Below are 19,918 nucleotides of genomic sequence, written 5' to 3'. Positions count from 1 at the left end.
AGCCTTTTGCGTAAATGTATTTTTTGTTCGAAGACATGTACGTTTACACATTTATTCATTTAATAATTCAGAATCACACAACTTACAGAAAAGTACCACATGCTTATAAGCCCAAAACGGTTCCAATTCTAATTTATACGACAGTCCAAATATAGCTAGGTTATGTGTCACTTAACATTCTTCAATTACAGACTCAATTTACAATTCAAAACACATAAAAATAATTTTTAAATTTAAAAAATACTTCTAAATCAAATTAAATCAATCACAATTAATTAGAAAATTCCAAACTTTGAAAAAACTATAACATTTTGAGACCGAAAAGACAAACACACTATTTAGAACACATGTTCGACACACTTGTCCTGTCGTTAAAGGCAGGCCTTAACGAGCGAAAACATTCCGCGATTATAGTTGAGGCCTTAGTAACTTTCAATTATACATGATGCTGTTAATCAATGTTGATAAATTTTCAAAATTATACTGAAGCCAAAAAACTTATAAAATGAATACTTCTAATAGGATAAGATTGATAGTGCTAATATAATTATTTAGTATTGATCAGTAATAATTTAGATAGCATTTTCATTATTAGACTTTTTATCTATCATTACTTTCAGATACTGTATCGATAAAGAAATAGGGGAGAGCGGGGCAAGTTGATACGGGGGCAGGTTGATATATTTAATATTGTGAACCTAGGTGCACGCGCAAAGGGACAGAATTTGAGTCAGACATGTTGTCTTACTGTTTGGTAATACCTAATGGAGCCTCATTGCCGACAGACCACTGTAAGCGGCTGTATAATTGGAAGAGTGTTTTGTATAGTGGAAAGTAATTTTTGACCATCTTATTTGAGTTGAACTACAAGCAACAACATACCACCTGGGAAATTCACCATTGGTATAGCTCAAAGCTTATTTATAGGTGAGTGTTATGTGATAGTTTCAATTTTCCAGTTATCTTTGTTTTGGGGTTAGTTTGGTTTATGAGATATATATGCAGAGGGGGCAAGTTGATACACTTGGTTGGAGGCACATTGATATGGTGTATCAATGTGCCCCATTACTATGAAATTCAATTTCTTGTTTCTTCTGACAGAGAAATAGTGCGGAACTACAAGAGAAAGACAGATTGAGGGAAAACTCCAAATGAGGAATCGAAAAAGCATATGAAGCCATCAAGTCTAAGGAAATGTCTTTGCGGGAAGCTTCTATTGCATTCCAAATAGATAAAATGACTCTGTCTAGATTTTTGAAGAAAAAAGATGAATCTAATGGGCAAAATATTTCAATGGGGTATGCAAAACCAAGACAGATTTTCACAGAGCAGCTGTAATCACAGCTAGAAGACTACATTATTAATTGTTCGAAGATCTATTGTGGGCTCACACCACAAAATATAAAAGCATTGAACATCAATGTGATGAACAATGGAGATAAACATCAAAGTGATAAAACTCCTTGTACTAGTAGGCCTAAGGATGTTGATCTATCCACGGTAAGTCCTCAACAAATTCGTCCCTATCCCAAAGCTGGAGAGTGCAAAAATACTACGAAAGGCCTATTATTTATTATTGATGTTGTTGAATATTATCAATATTATGGATCTCCATTCATATTGTTTTGCTTGTTGTTAATATTATTGTCATCTTTAATAGCAGTATTGATAATTAATATCATCTGTGGTAATGGCATTGACACGTATTGCTTACAGGTATCGCTTACATGCTTCAAGTTATCAACTTGAACAATGAATTCGACTGTCTGCGATGGTTTGAGTCGGTCGGCGCTGAACACAAGTCTATAAGAACTGTTGCTGAGAAGAAGTGGGCTGCATCAACAAATGATGACAAACTCCAGCAAACTCTCAACTTGACCCTCAAACGCATACATCTTGACCAACAGGTTATTAATTTTTTTTTTGAACATTACGTCTTAAGCACTCAATTCTACATAATCAACACTAAGTTTGCATAATTCAAAAATAAGTGAATCAAATCTAGTCTTGGTTTGAAAGAAACTATTGTACACTATAGAATACTCTATCAACTAGATATTTTACAAAGATTTTCAGATCATCATTATATTTGTGGTAACTTGTTATAGAGTTTCCTTCCAATATAATCTAGTTTTTGTTCAAATAACCTACTATCCATCATATGATTATCTGCTCTGTGTCATGTATTGTACATATATATATATATATTATATATATATATATATATTATATATATATATATTATATATATATATATATATATGGAAATTTTGGTTTACACCACTCGTTAGATCACATATATTATACTTCATATATATTCAAAGATGGTACAGCTAAAAACCCAAGTTTTTCAAATAAAAGCCAACAAGAATGTAACCTATATCCACCTTCTCTATACACCTGATTTCGTTCTTTTAAATCTTGAACACTGTCCAAATTTTGTTGAGATGAATTACCCCATACTAAAATAGCATACCTAATATATGATGGTATAAGACTACGATAAGCAGTTAACAATATTTTCTTATCATTTAACCTAGCAAGCTGCTGCAATAAAAATATCCCAGATGAAATTTTATCACATATCTTCTCAATGTAAGGATGCAATATTAATTTCCTGTCTAATACAACTCCCAAGACGCTACTTGACCGAATTCATTTTTCTCTGCAAACAAGTTTATTGCTCGATTCTCAATTATTGTATTATATTTGCTTTTGAAATGCAGGATTTAACATTTTTTACTATTTATTGTTAATCTTCTCTGACTCAGGAATTGCACAATTGACTGGACTCCTGTAAAAGCATTAATTTATTTCCAAACTATCTAATAAAGAATTGCTAAAGATAAGCAAAGTGTCATCAGCAAACAGCAAAGCTCTATAATATGCTTACTCTATTGGTAATTGGTTCAAATATACCGTAACAGAAACAGTAAAGCTATGGTTTTCTAAGAAAGCGGTGCCGTAATGTAGCGGTTGGTGACGTCACTAAAACGTTGGCTACACAGAGTGTTTACAAACTGCCTACCAACACTCTAGGGCTCTAGGGCATTGTTCCTGGGTAACAAACATATCTAAATATCATATTTAAACTGTCCAGAAGTCTTCAGTTACTCACACAGCGGCCATTTTGCTATTTTCACTTATTTTTTCTTAATAATGGTTGAACATACGAAATTGAAACTTTGCACAATCATTAATAACAACTAGACAAAGCTATAAAAAAATTATTATAATTTTTCAAATTCATAAAACAAAATGGTGGCCATTTAAAATTTTGTTTCTTAAATAACTCAGAAACCGTTGTTTTTTTTAAAGAGTTACTTTTTTTAGTAAATTTGATTACCTATCGATTGGTACCTAATTTTCAACGATTGGACCAATATTAACTGAGATATGGCAGCTTTAGTGATAGGACCCCACTGGGGGTTAGTTGCAGTGCATTCCAAGGCATGCGGCTAAAGTCTGCCACAACAATGTAACAGTCTCCGTCTGCTTTGCAAGTCATTTTTAAGCTATTTTAGATTATTTCAAACAATAATTCGATGTTACATAACCCTCTTGGTCTTGGCATAAGTTTGGAATAACTGTCATATCTCAGTTAATATTGGTACAATCGTTAAACATCAGGTACCAATCTATATGTGATTAAATTTCTTTTTCTTTTTTTTTAAACCAACGGTTTCTGCGCTATTTAAGAAACAACAATTTTAAATGGCCGCCATTTTGTTTTATGAATTTGAAAAATTATCATAATTTTTTGTAGCTTTGTCTAGGTGTTATAAATGATTGTGCAGAGTTTCAATTTCGTATGTTTAACCATTATTTAGAAAAAAATAATGAGTTAAAAAGCAAAATTGCCGCTGTGTGAGTGAAGACTTTCGGACAGTTCAACCTTCATCCGTTCCGCCTTGTGGAGTTACAATTCCGCTCGTGCGGCTGCAATTCGGCCGCTCTTATTTTTTTTAGGTTTATTCATTCCCAAAGTGCATAATATATTTCCAATGTCACTGATTACAAGTGCTACCCTATAATATAAGTTATTACAGGCATATAATACGATTTTGATAAATCATATAGCTTATAATGACCTATAATATTTATGTAGCCTTCGTGAAGTTTTAAGGCCGGTATTAGACTATGATGACTTATTAAATATCTATGATCATTTTATAAGTCATTTATATAATTATTGACATATGACCATAGTTTATCTATTATGGTATTAGTACATTTTTATATTGTAATATATAAATGTAATATTTTTACAGTGTAATATTTTTCATCAAGGGCATTTGATAATTCATTTATGTCATAGAATTACTGGAATACAGGCCGTACTAGTCGTAAAAAAGTTGTTAATTTGAAATATCAGGGATTGATTGAAATTAAAAAAGTTTAGTTACTTCTCACAAATTTTGATAAATATCTATTTGATAATGAGTAAAAGTTTACAATCCACTAGAACTTAGAAGTATCTAATCCACTTCTATGTTTTATTGCAGTTTGAGCAGCGCAAGAATATTCTTCCAAGACTCTTCAAAAGTTCAAACCCAGGAGACTAAGACTGCAGATAATACTAATAATACTAATTGAGTATCTAGTATTTATACTCAAAATTGAAATGAGTTATATATTTATATCATAGACAAAAACCTATATTTATCTGAGCATATTTATATTATAAACAAATTCCGATATCCATCTGAGTACATGTAAGAGCTTACTCATTGTACACAGAAAAGATGAATTATAACCCTGCTTGCATGATTTAATCATTTATTTCTAGTATGTTCAAATGTCAGTATCGTTTATTGTAATACTCTCTTAAATCCCATGATGTTTAGTAATTCAAGATGTAATTATTCATTAATGTTTTTAATGCCTTTCCTGAATATTAAAATTTATAATTACTCATTTTATTACTTATTCAAATGTTTTATATTCAATATATAAATAAAAATTATTATTGTTACATTGGTGTTAATATAGGTCTACCTATTCATTAAAAATTACTATTCATACGATTTTTAGTGTTGCTATTAGCACTTTGGATTCATCAGTAGCAATTAAGTGATTTTGATTATAATGAATGAAAATCATTCATTACAAGCCATTGATAATCAATATTGAGTAGATATTCTTTAGCAGCTCTTATAGATGAGCTTATACTCACTGTAAAATCTAATAGGTGTCACCTTAGAGGCATTTTGGACAATCAGGCACCTCGTGAAAATATATCGATGTCTACTTTTAAAACAAGAGCTGACATTGAAAAAAATATTGAAGCTTGAAGTACCCTTTATTATTTAAAATATTACGACTAGTTTCGACCATAGGTCATTTTCAAGTTTAAATGTTGAAGAGCTGACATGATGTATTCATTACCACTCTTGAAGTGTCACATAACTCAATACTGCCATTATAACGTCAACCTCACTATTAGTTTGCTTCAATTATATTTCCAATTCCCATTTTTCTCAACAATTTTGTACATTTTTTATCACTTGTAAAACTTCATTCATTCTAAAAAATTTTTCTGATGCCACTTATTCTCAAAAGAAAACATGATAAATTTAACTGCTTTGACCCAGTCATCTATCTATCTATCCGAAAACTATTTTCTATTTTGTATTATCTATATAGTTTTAACGTTTCTTGAAACTATTATTTTTTTCAATTCAAAAATATTAGGTAAATTAATATTTATGTTGTGAATTCATTCTTTCCCACTATTTATACAAATTTGAATTAAAACCACTTAATTACTATTTAGCAGTGACTGCGTTTCGACCGGTCGTTGGTCATCTCCACACTGACACTTGAGTATATTGATTCCTCTTAGTGTATATTGACTGGCTCTTAGTGTCTTTGGACATAGACATACCTCATAGCTTTAAAACAAGAGTCTGTTCCTTCAGTTTGAATACAACAGGTCGAAATGTCGTCACTGCAAAGTGATTTCAAAGTCGTCAAAGTAAGTGTTTTCAATTCAAATTTAAAATCGATGTCCAAATATAATTGTCCCAATTAGGATTAAATTGAGAGTTTTTATATTTTCCTATAGGTCTATTGCTACAAAGATTCCCAGTCTGATTCATAATTCGATTTTGAATATGGTAGAATTTGAATGGAAGCTATATGTAACACTGGTCAATCAGTCAAATTATTTGAAATCACTTCCAAGTTATTAACAAAAACCATCATGAACAATAAACAATCATGTATCATTATATCAAAGTAAAATATCCCTGGTTTTAGAGTAGGAGAAGTGAATGGGAAAACTGAATCAATGAAGTTGACAAATTGGCTTTTGAAGATAATGCTTTATTTATAGACACAGTTATTTATTATATTGAGATAATGCTAATCATTTAAAGATAGCAGGCTGCTCTGGGAAGTCACAGAGGGCTTTCTTTTCTCTCGTCTTAGTGCTGTCATTTACATCTCGAAACTTACATACTAAATTGAAAGTGATTGAAGAATCTACTAGCTACAGAGAATGCACACGAGTGCACGATAAGCTTAGTTTTTTAAACTTCCGGAAGTCGCGCCCTACTCAATCACACGAGCTGTCGCGTGTTGTAATTTCTACAACATTCTATTTTTCATGTGCTATGTACTCTGTTTACTGACAAAACATATTAATTAATTGCATAATTAATATTTCCATCTCATTGGATTATTTGAATCCTATGAACATGTGCATGATTATCCTTTCGTAGCCCAATAAGGTACACCAAGTAAAGCTAACAATTCTGTGTTATTGGTTTGTTGGCAGTCTCTTTTCCTATCATATGCACTGTCGCGACTAAATGGTACTGAACCATTGCTCGGTTGATACTGCAACTCAGTGGAGTGATGGGGAAAAACTTTTGGAATGTATCGATGGGTCATTCACTGACACCACCCCATTTAATAGTTTAGTGCAGCGAAAAAACTAACCCTGTTCTACTTTTTTCAACAGCGCGACTGCCGGAATTTTTTATATTCAGTAAGGTTGAAGTTGTATTGTCTTAATATATCAATATTAATAAATAATATCATAGACAACTGGTAGTGTATGGACTGTGGTGGATATTAATCTGTCATTGTTCCGAATAGTATGTCTTCCATACAATATTAAGGTGCTGTATACTGTTCAACTCAATCGTATTGATTGATATTAATATTCTTGACATACTGTAATAAATAATTCAATCAATATCGATTTTTTGCACAACTGATAGCTCATCATCTATCCAAGATGCTTGCTTATTCTAAAGTGACTCAGTAGTTGAGCATTAATTATATAGTTTCTATTATCAAATTACAGCTGAGGATTGTTTTTGAAACAAAGTCTACTAACAGAAATCAATGAAATGATTCAATAACTTGCAATCTCTTTCAACGTTCATGAAAAGTTTGAGCTCGACTTTCAAATTTCCACTAACTGTGAGAAATTTGTGGACTAGTCCTATAAATTTAATAAATATCTATACTCAATATCAGTTTACTTGATTTGGATTACACAATTTATTCACAATTTCGCCGGGATACAGTTCATTATCATATTTCGCCCGATCACCATGAACCAATTCTTTATTTCCAAATCTGAGAATGATACTGAATCACAGTTAAGGAAAACATAACCAAATAAAAGTGTTATATTGATGATTTTTCAATGAATTATAGGTCAAGCTTAAAAAAACAATAGAATAAAAGGATACTGGAAGGGAAGTTGCTTGCTGCTCTGTAGGGGCTGGATTGAATGTTGGGTTGATGTCGTCATTATCAGAGTCTGTAAACACCTCATCATAATGTAGCCTGCATTTCTTGTACATATCTGTAAATCATAGTTAAGGAAAACACAACCTAACAAAAAGTGTTCTCATGCTATTTTTTATGAATTAATAAGTTCAGTTCTAAATAATTGATAAAAACCATAGAATAAAAGGATACTGCCAGTTTCTTGTTGCTCTGGAGCTTACGGGTTGAATGTTCCAATGAAATAGTGGGAACACTTCTTTGATCCACCAGTGAAACAGCTTAAGCTTCGCATTTGAAAATCTCTCATTTGGCTTTCCCAAACAACTTGACGGACCCTCATGGTTCCTTTGAATGTTGGAATGTCCTCAACTAGTATAGCATCAATTTCTTCTATCTCTTCATCATTCACTGAGAATAGTTCTATGTTTTCACATTTTTTGATAATACCTCATAAAAAACTTCAAATGAAGGTATATGTCAAGTCCCTCAGCCACTACCTGGTTAGCTATTCTTCTGAGGTAATCCCCAATCCCATCTGGCGCCCCCTTCCCATGCCCACATTATGAGAAGTTCCAAGTCATAGACTTTGAACAAAACTTTGATAAATGTCCCAATCAATATCAGATAAAACATTTTTTTATTTCTATACTGAGTTGTTGGGCTATCGCTAAGTGATTAAACGATACGATTGAGTTTTTAAAAATTGAAACTTTATTAACACTACAACTACAGAAAATACCAAATTGAAGAATTTCGGGATCCGAGTGCTCTCGTCAAGAGTTTGAGTAGAACTAACTGAAAATAATTAATTGAGACAAAGGAGACGAGAAGAGCTGGGAATAAAATACAAGAGACTCTGGTGGCTGATTGGAAGGAACTCCATCCTGTCAATTCCAAACAAAGTACTCCTGTATAAGCAGATTCTAAAGCCAGTATGGACGTATGGTATACAACTTTGGGAGTGTACCAAAGACAGTAACATCAAAGTCATACAACGCTTCCAAAACAAGGTGCTGAGAAACATTGCTGATGCTCCTTGGTACGTCAGAAACAGCGGCCTTCACAGAGACCTGCAAGTCGACCTGGTATGCAGCGAAATCCAGAGGCATGCAGAGAAACACGAGGCTCGACTCCACCAACACGACAACATCGAATAAGCAATCCAGCTGCTCGAAAATGAAGGATTGGTGAGGAGGCTGAAAAAGAAGAAGCCATTTGAACTGGTCTAGTGCCAATTTAAGTGTCTTTTGTCCAGTGAAAAGCAGAGCAGTGGAAATGAGTGAAATCCACCTGTGTAGTACAGTCATAAGCAGTGTACTAATAATATTAGAATTTGAATAGGAGACCCTATGGAGGATTCTCTTGTATGAAAAGTATTTATTAGTATTATAGGACAGAAAAAAGTTGCTCATTAGTCCCTAGACTAGATAGCAATCTATCGTTGAATAAAAAAAAATAAATAAAGAAGACAATGCATAGTCAGCTATATTCGATAACAATAGGGTTGTAATACTACTACTATAGATATTTAACAATAGACTTTGAACAAAACTTTGATAAATGTTTCAATATCAGATAAAACATTTTTTTGCTTCTATACTGAGTTGTTGGGCTATCGCTCAAGAAGTGAATTGATTTTAAATCCCCCATATTTTCTTTTGCATAATTGAGATGTGCTGCAATGGCACTTTCAGAAATAGAACTAAAAGAAACATGTTGAACTTAAATATTATTATTATTATTATTATTATTATTGTCATTTTTGTAGTACAACACACCTGTATGCAGAGTCACTTGCTGATGAGAACCACCAAAGTGTACACTTTGTATTTCTTTGGAGTATTTGCACTCATAATTCTGACTGAAATCAATATGAATAAGACTTGTATTGGTGCATTATGTTGCAAATATGCTTCATGTATGGAGGTACTAAAATAAAAAACATCTCTACTAGACTTTTTACTTCTATCTGAAATTTCTCTTTCACTACTTTTTTTCATTGTTTTCTCTTCTCCTTTGAACATGTATTTCACGTCCTTTCTTTTCCATATGGAAATATTTGTTCAACATCTGTTAGACTATTTTAAAATGTTTCAATCTCAACATCTAAGTGACAACATTTGAACATTTTCTCATTTTGATGTTTTGAGTTTTGATTAAAGGACAATATAAATTTTTAACCATCTCATCCAAATCCTGATATTTAAGCACTATTAGCATCTTGAGCTTTTCAAAGACTGATAAGATGTTTTAAGATGTTTAGGTAAAATAACCCAAAATTCCTATCAATGTCCTGATCTGCTTCTTCACTTTATGTTTAGTTTCAGTATCTTTGATTTCTCGCTCAAGTCGGCTTACATCATCCTGTTGAAAAAAATTTAACAACATCTACTTTATGTTTTATCTGATTTTTATGTTCTATAGATACCTACCTGCTAGAACTAAACCAAAAACTTTTTCACATTTCCTAGAATTTTTATTTTTCTCATAATTTTCTTCTATTTGAGTGGTAAGTGCCGAGCCGAATTCTAGAAACTTCCTTACCCTTGAGGAAACTTTCTCATCCTGTAATATTTCTGTATTTACTTTTTGACAGGGACTCTTCAAATTTTTATTTTTTTCTTTCAATCGAGAAAGTCGCTTTTTTTACTTTTCTTTGCTTCTATTCAATTTCATTTTAGCTTCTTTTTCTTTCATGAGCTCTTTTTACAGTCTATCAATTTCTCTATAGGTCTTTGCTTTTTCCTAATCTTTTTTCCACTTTCTTTTCGGCTACTGCCTGCTCTGCCCAATTCTATTGATTGATTATCGTTTTCAGCCTCTCCTTCGCTTTCAGGGGGAGTATCCTGGCAGTTCCTTCTTGATGCATTTTCCTCATTTTGCTTTCTTTTCAAGCGAGACTTGGCTGTTTTCTCAGCCCATATTTTTCAGGAAAATCAATGTGCTTGCTTAAAAAGATAATATAAATATTTTGGAAATCTGATAACTCAAAAATAATACGTAGAATGTTGAAATGTTAATTAGTGTTACAGGTTATACTGATGTAGGAAGTTTTCAAGTTCTTGATGAGAATTGTTGTAATCAGATTTAAAAGCTAATGAATACATTTCTAAAGTTGAGATTTGCTCATATGGACACTTTTACTGGTTTACATACGTGTTCCAACCACAGGAGAGTAAGTTATATTTTATATAAAAAACTCTAGATGACATACCATAGTTATAAAGAATAAATCATCTACATGAGACTTCTCATATCAGAATTAAGCTCATTGAATTTGAGTGACTGTAGTTTTCTTATGACATTGCAATTCAAATCTTCACATTTATAAAGATATCAGCACTTGCCCAACATAAAATTATATTTCATCTCCAGTTGGACACTGGAAAGAATAGTAGGAAGTGGCTGTTTTAGATAGCAATTAATTGAACTTGAATATTAAAGTATTAATAAACTCAAATAACTATACATTCAACAATGCATGAGTATCAATGATTTTTGTAACAGAGCATGCAGATATGTTTTCTCTGATAAATACTGGCATTGTGTGGAATAATTCATATCAAAATCAAATAAAAGTTGAAAGTAAATTTCAATAATACAATAGCATACAGTATTATTTTTCCATCATTCACAAACACATAAAACTAATTAAGTTTTTTGTCTAAGATAATGAATTTGCACCCAAGTTCGATGAATAATCACACTTTAAAAAGTTCTACTCACTAGCGTTTTATATGCATGAGTTTAAGATAAATAAAGAAGTTGACAAGAATTGATTGATAATAATCAAAGTATTTTATCTAGAATTCGAATGAATGAAAAAAGTGTTTGAGAGAAGCTACTTCTCGATCTTATCTTATAGAAAATATAGTATCCATAAGAGAATTGCAAGAATTGAAATTAAATTCAAGAAAATTTTGAATCTTCATTTCCATTAAAGCATTATTTAGAGTACCGTAAGATAGTTTTTGATTGTGGAATGTAATGTAATTGGAGGCTGTCATATTCACCTTGAAGTAAATTACTGACGTAACATTCAAAATAAAATTCTAACTGTACTGAAAAATGTAGGTTTTGTATTAATATAAAAGAATATTATAATATTTGAATCAGATCTGTAATTAGTTTTATGAATTGTCTCATTTTACAAGTTGATGTTTCTAGATTGGTGTTTCTCAGCATAAAAGTCTTGATATTTTGATCCAATGCATTTAATAAAATAAGAATATTGTGTAATTAACCTGCTTTAGTAGCTCCCAATGTTGAGAATGAACCAGTAACAGTGCAATCTATGATGTTGACTTGCCGTGAAATAGAATGTTTGTAAAATAAGTTCATAATGTATGGTACAGTGATTCTTTAAATTTAAAAAATATCAAAATGTGATATGCTTTAATTGTTGGATGTTCAAGCTTTTAGATATATATATCTAGTGTTTATAAATTATAAATACATACAAAAATATAAATGTATAATTTGAAAAAGGAAATATACGTATACCATTAACATGTGATTATTTCATAGATTATAATAATGTTTAATCTCATGCATATTTATCACCAACCCTCACTGATGAAAAATTTGAAAATTGGGTTGGTCAATTTTACCAAGTCCACAATGAGAAAAATACGTATCAATATTATCTCTTGTATAGTGTAATATCTACTATAACATTATAAATATGGATAATTGTTTGAATTTTTCATGAACATTATATTATCAATCATACCAATCATGGAAGAATAAACAAAAATAAATATTTTATTTTGTTTTACTTGAACAGCCAATCACATAGACAGTTACCTTCACGCATGGTTGACGGCAGAGTCCTGAACACTCCAATGGGCTACGTGGCACTTCTTACAGTGGCGTTTCCAACGAACCCATCAAGCGTGGCGCTTCCTACGAATCAAACTTCAATCGTGGACTTCTCTACGAAAGAACTGCTACCTGTACTGAACTTGTATCTGTTACGGTTAGAAGACTATTATTTGGCTGCGATAATTATAGCATTTTACAATGCTATTATTTTTTCCTACAGTTAACCGAAAAAGTGCTCATTCCCGCATCAATTATAGTACGCAAAATACACCCAGTGCGGGAATGTAGAGTTGAGTGCAGCAAAGTACTTTGCCGCACTCCAAATTTGCAACATAACAACACAAAATAGTTAACACGCTTTATGACGGTAGAGTGCGGCAAAGTAAAAGAAATGTTGGTAAACCTGAATATTTTGATGGCTGGAAATTTTTGTAAAACAGCTGATTATTACCGTGAGATATTGGATAATGAACAGTAAATAAACAAGAAGTTTTGATAGTATTCAATATCAGTATTTTATTTCTATTCAAGTTATCATGAACGATTTTTTATGTGTGAGATGCCTATGTTTTAAACTGGAATACATTGGAAACATTTATCGACCATTTTTATGATCAAGGAATCAAGTATTTTTATATCTTTATTTACTTTTGTGGGGGTGTATACCATCTGACCGACCTAAAAACTGACCGACCTGCAAATTGACCGTCCTACAAACTGACCGTCCTGCAAAGTGACAGTTCTGTAAACTGACCGTCCTTATGACGTCATAAGAACAGTCGGACTGCCATCAGTGGGTGGGTATAAGATGTTCAACTGGAGAGCTGGTCGACAGTCAAAAATGTAGACAAAAATAAACTTGAGTGGACTTGAACGATAGGATCGTTCCACGTTTCCACTCTGTATAAACTTTACACTTCACGGTTATGTTTATGTTAACACTGCTTACTGCTTAGTGCTTACATGCTTACAGTGCGTTATACATTTTATAATTATTTATTATTATTAGAACTCACTTCAAGTTACAAATCAAAGGTAACTGATTTAAAACTTAAAATACCTATATGAATATAATTTAAAACAATACGTTACGTAGAGCTAGCTAATAGAAAAGTTTGAATCATTTTTACATTTATTTGTATTAAGGTCTAAAATAAATTATGTAGAAGACTATTTCAATCAACAGTTTTTATTTAGATAGGCCGTATGTATTGTAGCTACAATAATAAAGTAAATTCTTTGTTAGTAGTACGGCAGCTTAAAATAATTTATTGTGAAATAAATGTAGGCCTATTATGGAAACTAATCACTAACCTAATCACCGGTTTTACTTTCTTAATACATTATTCTAGTACATTTTTATCAGTAATAATTGCATTGCTTATCTTGTTATAAACTTTACAAAATTTCAATTAGATGTACCTTGTGTAATTTTCGAAATACGATAATGCACTTCAAATCGCTGATTTTAGCCTTATCTTTGGCGTAATTTTAATAGGCTATGTCACCGGTATTTGGAAACATTGCATTATTTAAAAAAAAAATGGAAAAATAGGTAAAGAATGAAATCGGGTGATAGCAATTCTATTTTTACTAAAATAATTATTACAGACTGATGATTTTTTCTAAATCAATGTTATTTTTCTCATATTCGATTGATATATTTTATATTAATAATAACTTCTAATTAATGTCAGTTGCACAGAAGCCGGCTAAATTTTAACCATGATTAATTTCACAAGAACCAATCAGAGAAGGCATTTTTTATAATACGGTTTGTCTGATTGGCTCTCCTGGAATTAATCACAATTAAAATTTAACCGACTCTTGGCACTTAGTCATGATTTAACAATGAAACAGACAATCCTTTTTCATACATTGTTGTGATTGAATGGAATTCAGTTTACTCAGTGGAAAAGTTATTATTTAAAGGTATTTTATATTGTATTGACTCAAAATTATTACAAAATTTTGTTTGTAAAAGCTCTTGATCTAATAAAAGCATTATTATTGTTATTAAATGGCTATTTTTATCACGGCTAAGTATTCGCTAAAATCTGGTTGAATTGATTATAAATGTGTAGGTATTACCTATAGGCTACCAGACTTGAGATAATCTATAGGTACCTTTTCAAATTTGATTCAAGAAAGTATCAATTGTAGCCCAATAATTGAGAATAGACATTCGTATTTTAGAAGTTATCACATCATGTAATATTAAGAATAGTGAATTGTATTTGAGAAAGTATTAATTCAATTTGAGATACGGTAATGAGATATGTTAGTCAGAAATTTCTGTTGAAAATCCAGTTGATCTTATTAAAATTAAATCTGAATTAAAATTCATGCAAAGAATGCAAGAATGGAATGTGACGTTGGACAAGTGGAATATTTTCTAATCTTCAATTAACAACTTCCCATGTAACTTACATCTTACTATTTCTCAATTAAAATTCACAATTCTTAATTACAATTGAAAGCTTCCCAAATAAAATTCAAAATTTGTAGAAATATTCATTTTCAAAAGGGTAAAAATATTATATTCAAAGTTAAATATACAGTATTTCTACCAATAAGAGTCAATCATACGTATTGGAAACTATGAGCCGAATCTGCAATAACTGGTTCTGAATAAACTGCTCGACTTGCCAGATTAGACATCCTATGTTTAATGAAAGTATCAGATAATTCCATAATTCATATCATAAATATTCTTAGTAATATTTAAGGCAGCTTTGCTACTATTTGGTGGTATTCGTTGGAAGGCTTTTCAGTGCCTAGCTAAAAATGCGTCTACACCAAAGTTATTAACAAAATTTTTATTTTTCCTTCCTTATAGATTCTATTAGATTGAACATACTGTAACTTATCATACAAATGATGTGCTTAGGTGTTTGTCAAGATCCGTTTAATGTAATAGAATCTATAAGGACAGAAAAATAAACATTTTGTTGATAACTTTGGAATAAATGCAACTTTAGAAGAACCGACCGAGGTGATTATTGATAAACAAGTCATACGATGATCAAACTAGAAATATTTCTAGACCTTTGAAGCACTTGACGAGCCAATCCTGTTAATTTATTTATTATTTTACAAAGGCGACTTTGTAGAAGTATTTTAAGCCTAGGTGATGGGATGAATGATAATACAATGAAGGTAGAGTTATGAATGAATAAAAATTATAGGTTATGCTATCCTCTTGAATTGATTTGAGTCATTTTTCAATCCAGAAATAAAACTAAAAATTTTGAATTTGATTTGATTGAAAACCGAATATAATAGAATGATGACATTCAATAAACTCTCAGAACTTGAAAATATTGAGTTATTAAGAAAAATTTTGATCCAGAAATAAAACACAAACTAATTACAACATTTTTTTCAAATCAGGCAACTTAAAAAACTTTTGTATTTCAAAAGAATAAGAGTTATTTTAAATAAATATCCTTATTTACAATATTGACTATTCAATGGGTAAAATTCAAAGTTCCTACTTTAGGGAGTATCTCTCATCTTCCAGTGCCTATTCCTACCAGACAAACTGAAACAAAAGTGGGACATTGTGATGTTCATGAACATGGGACGTTGTCACAGCATTGCGTTTACATTGCAGGCTGATAAACAGGCAGTCTAGTCATAAATAAACATGACCTAATAAATTCTATTTTATTTGGTTCAAAGGTAAGAGAAAATGTGTGGGAGGCTATGTTTTGGCTTTTAAATGGCAATATGTTACTACTGGCAAGCAGCTGGAGGAAATCATTGAAAATGCACGTCCACGATATAAAATCGATGTGTCTAAAGCTACTTCAAGTTTTGGTTGTACAATAAAAATTCTAACTAATTTTTATCGAACGTCCAAAGTCTAACTACACACACATCAATTTTTGAATGAACAATTTTTTGCCGTCCTTATAAACTCTACCAGGAGCTTGACAAACTCATGATCACATCATAATATATGTTTGTCAAATTTTGTTCAATTTAATCAAATTTATTAGGATTGCATAAAATTGTAAGTTCAAAAATTGATGTGTGTGTTACTAGACTTGAGACTTATTCACACAACATATTCCCAAACTTTCATAATAATTATTTGTCTAGTAGTTTCTCAATCACATATAAACACTTATTTCTCTTTTTCTTTAGGGCTTTTTTGTAATATGAATAGAAATACAAATCTCAGTACCCTTTTAAATTATTTTATCACTACATGATTTGGACATTAAATGCCATTTTCAAGTCTGAAGCATTCCGATTCATTTTCAAACTTGGAAATGGCATTAATGTCCAAATTAAGTTGTGATAAAATAATTAAAAGGGTTCTGAGATTTGTATTTCTATCTATATTTAAACATTCATTTATACTTTCTATTTTTATATTTTATCCAAGTTGTATTATATTGTGTTGTAATTAAAAAATAAAGTGATAGATTTTATCAATTTAATAGTAAGCACTATTATTCACATTAGTCCAATTATATTTTCTTATGACTCTCAATATATTTCTTGAATATTCCAATGCTGTCTGCTGTACATTATAAATTTAGTCGAGTCAGATCTGTAATGCAGCATCTGGACAATGCTTCAACAATGATCAAGTCTGAACTTTCCTTGTTGGACTAGACCCAACAACAGTGATTTTTCATGTGAGGAAAAAACACTACATCGAAAATTTGAAACAAATTAGTCACACAAGGTGTTTTTTTTAATGATAGAAATAAAAAGTCTTGATATTCTACATAATTTTCAAGTTGCAATTTATTTATTTATATATTAATACATTATAATATTTACAGATCTATCCTAATAATATTTCCTATCCACCTAATATTTACAACCTCTTCTGGAGATACGGACAACCTGAAAAGATGAAAATTAATTTTTTTTAAATCAGTTATTTGAATGAAAACAGTAATATTACCTAGTTTATGAGTCAGGAGTTCCAAACATCTTATCATCACATGTTTAAACTGATTGAACCACATCTTTAGATTATCAATAAATATTTAGGACATTTATATAATCATAGTAACATCAAACTAAAATGCATATAGAAAATGCATTCAAACATGGCTTACTTTAGATAATCTATAGTAGGCTGTGATACAAATCAATAAAAATGCATTTAGAAAATGCATATAGAATCCATAAAAAATATTTAATTGAGCATTAGCGAGTTTTTACTTTCAACTCAAGGCCAAAGTCATTGTCCGTCGTGTGTATGTTCAACAATAACTTTTGAAAGATTTGATCAATCAACTTCAAATTTTGAACACATATTCTTCGACTCTTTTTACAGCTCAAGCTCGTTGGCCAACAAAATTTACCGACTCCTTCGTCCTTTTTCAGGATATAACAAATAACATTGAAATTGCTCAAGTAAAACATTTGTTGTGATTTATCATTAAGCCAGTTGAAGAATTCATTGCATGCAATTACTACAGTTTTTCCATTCATTCATAACATCAGCTGAGGCTATTTGGGAGCTGTCACACAGACAGTCCTTCATGGGCTGACACATGATTTCAGCTGGCTAATTTGCAACTTTTACATCAACAAACTGATACGGGTTGAGATATCAATGTGCGATTTTCTCTTGGAACTCTGTATTGAAATCATGTATCACATGACCATCTTCTCATTAAAAAAAATGAATTTCGATTCATATGAGGGAAAAAGATGTTAAAGCGAAAGAGTAATTTTTCATTTCAAATAGGATCCCCAATGAAGCCTCCTTTCAAATAATTATTGTAAAAGAAATATTTAGCTGTTTTCATAATTTTAATCAACTCTGTATAATAAAAATTTGCGGGTTTCAAAAATTACAATACAACAGTTCATGAGTGAGTTCTCCAACCCAGGGTGTCACTAGTGCAGAGTTGGTAAAAATTATGGATACAGCTAAATATTTATTTCACAAGAATAATATTACATTAGGATTCATTGGTTATCCCATTTGAAATGAAAAATTACTCTGTCGCTTTAATATAAATGATAATTTCCACATACTAAAATCAAGGTACAAGTAATATGTGCTGTTGTGTCAGTGGCGTATCCAGGGGGGATATGAGGATGTATCCCCCCCCCCAGCGAAATGAGACCTACATTTATTTCGTGGCCAATTCAGCAACTACTTAGTTAGCTTTCTTTATATTGTATGAGTCGAACAAATATCTAGGAGATGAGAGAATAGCACAATGATAATTATGAAACTATAAGCTAGACAATGAATGGTCTAGTGTATTATGGACTGAGATAGCATGAAAATAAAAAGATAGCACTTTAAGGTGAGTCAATTTTGTTATTTTTCACCATCTATTATTTTGAAGAAATTCAATGTAGCTTATATTTTTTCAGAGTTGATCATAGTTTATTGAGTTTCAAGCATGTGGTTGAGAAGACAAGTATGGCCACCCATAGTAGTTCATATCCTTAAACAATGCACCAGCAGCTTCTTCTACCCTTAAAATTTCCCGGTTATGATAAACGGGGGTAGCCTAATTTCCACCGTTAACAGGGGAGATACATCCCTGAATATTTGGAAAAATGGTTTTATTCCTCTCCCCTAGAAAAAATTCAAGTTCAAGAACTGAAGTAAAAATTATGAAAAATTGAACAAAACAGTTAATGAAAAGTATCTAATTATGATTTTGGTATTATTTATGCTTACTTTTTATTTTATTATTTTATACTTTTGTTTATAAAATTATGTATTTTCTTTTATTCGTTTTGAATATGTATTTGTTGTATGGCAGATAAATGATTTGATTTGAATCAAGTTGAAACCTTTACTATGGTGTTGAAGTTTTGTATGAAAATTAGAGCCGAAATTATTGTTTGCTATCTAATAATTAGTAGGCATATTCAGGTAACTAAAGCATTATTATTTTTGGAACAATTGAATTACTAAAATTCTTGAGTGCGCGACGCAGAGGGAATTACAGAGAATTGCGCGCGTGAAGTCAGAGAAAACACTTCCCTAGCAATAGCTGCAGCAAACTTTTGCATGATTACGTCATCGCGCATCCCGCAGTAACGCTGCGTGGTTCAGAGAAACCTAGGCTTTAAAATGTAATGGCTAGTCGCGCGTGTAAATTCTATTGGTCGATCCAGAGCATGCGAATTACTTCAAAGTATTCAAAGTGGAATTGTGGAACGCTAGGAACTTCAAGGCCATCTCTGTTTACAGTCGATCGGCTCTCCCATTGAACAGTTGATGTTCACCCTGTCGGGGTGCTTATGACGTCATAAGGACGGTCAGTTTGCAAGACGGTCAGTTTGTTGGACGGTCAGTTTTCAGGTCGGTCAGTTTCCTGGTCGGTCAGTTTGTAATTGTAAC

The 19,918-nt window shown here is 31.4% G+C and overlaps 1 protein-coding gene across 1 annotated transcript in view; it reads left to right on the top strand.

The window, feature by feature from the left end:
- The window catches only part of LOC111044752 (WASH complex subunit 4), a 156,063-nt gene that overhangs the window by 41,244 nt on the left and 94,901 nt on the right, over window positions 1-19,918 (top strand). The window contains exon 18 of the mRNA XM_022329972.2: window positions 1,717-1,907. Within this exon, the coding sequence (XP_022185664.2) occupies window positions 1,717-1,907 (191 nt within the window). The remainder of the gene's footprint in view (window positions 1-1,716; window positions 1,908-19,918) is intronic.

Source organism: Nilaparvata lugens, chromosome X (genome assembly GCF_014356525.2).
Source record: "Nilaparvata lugens isolate BPH chromosome X, ASM1435652v1, whole genome shotgun sequence".
Classification (NCBI taxonomy): Eukaryota; Metazoa; Arthropoda; class Insecta; order Hemiptera; family Delphacidae; genus Nilaparvata; species Nilaparvata lugens.
The sequence above is the reverse complement of the archived record's forward strand: the minus strand, read 5'-3'. Positions and strand labels throughout refer to the sequence as shown.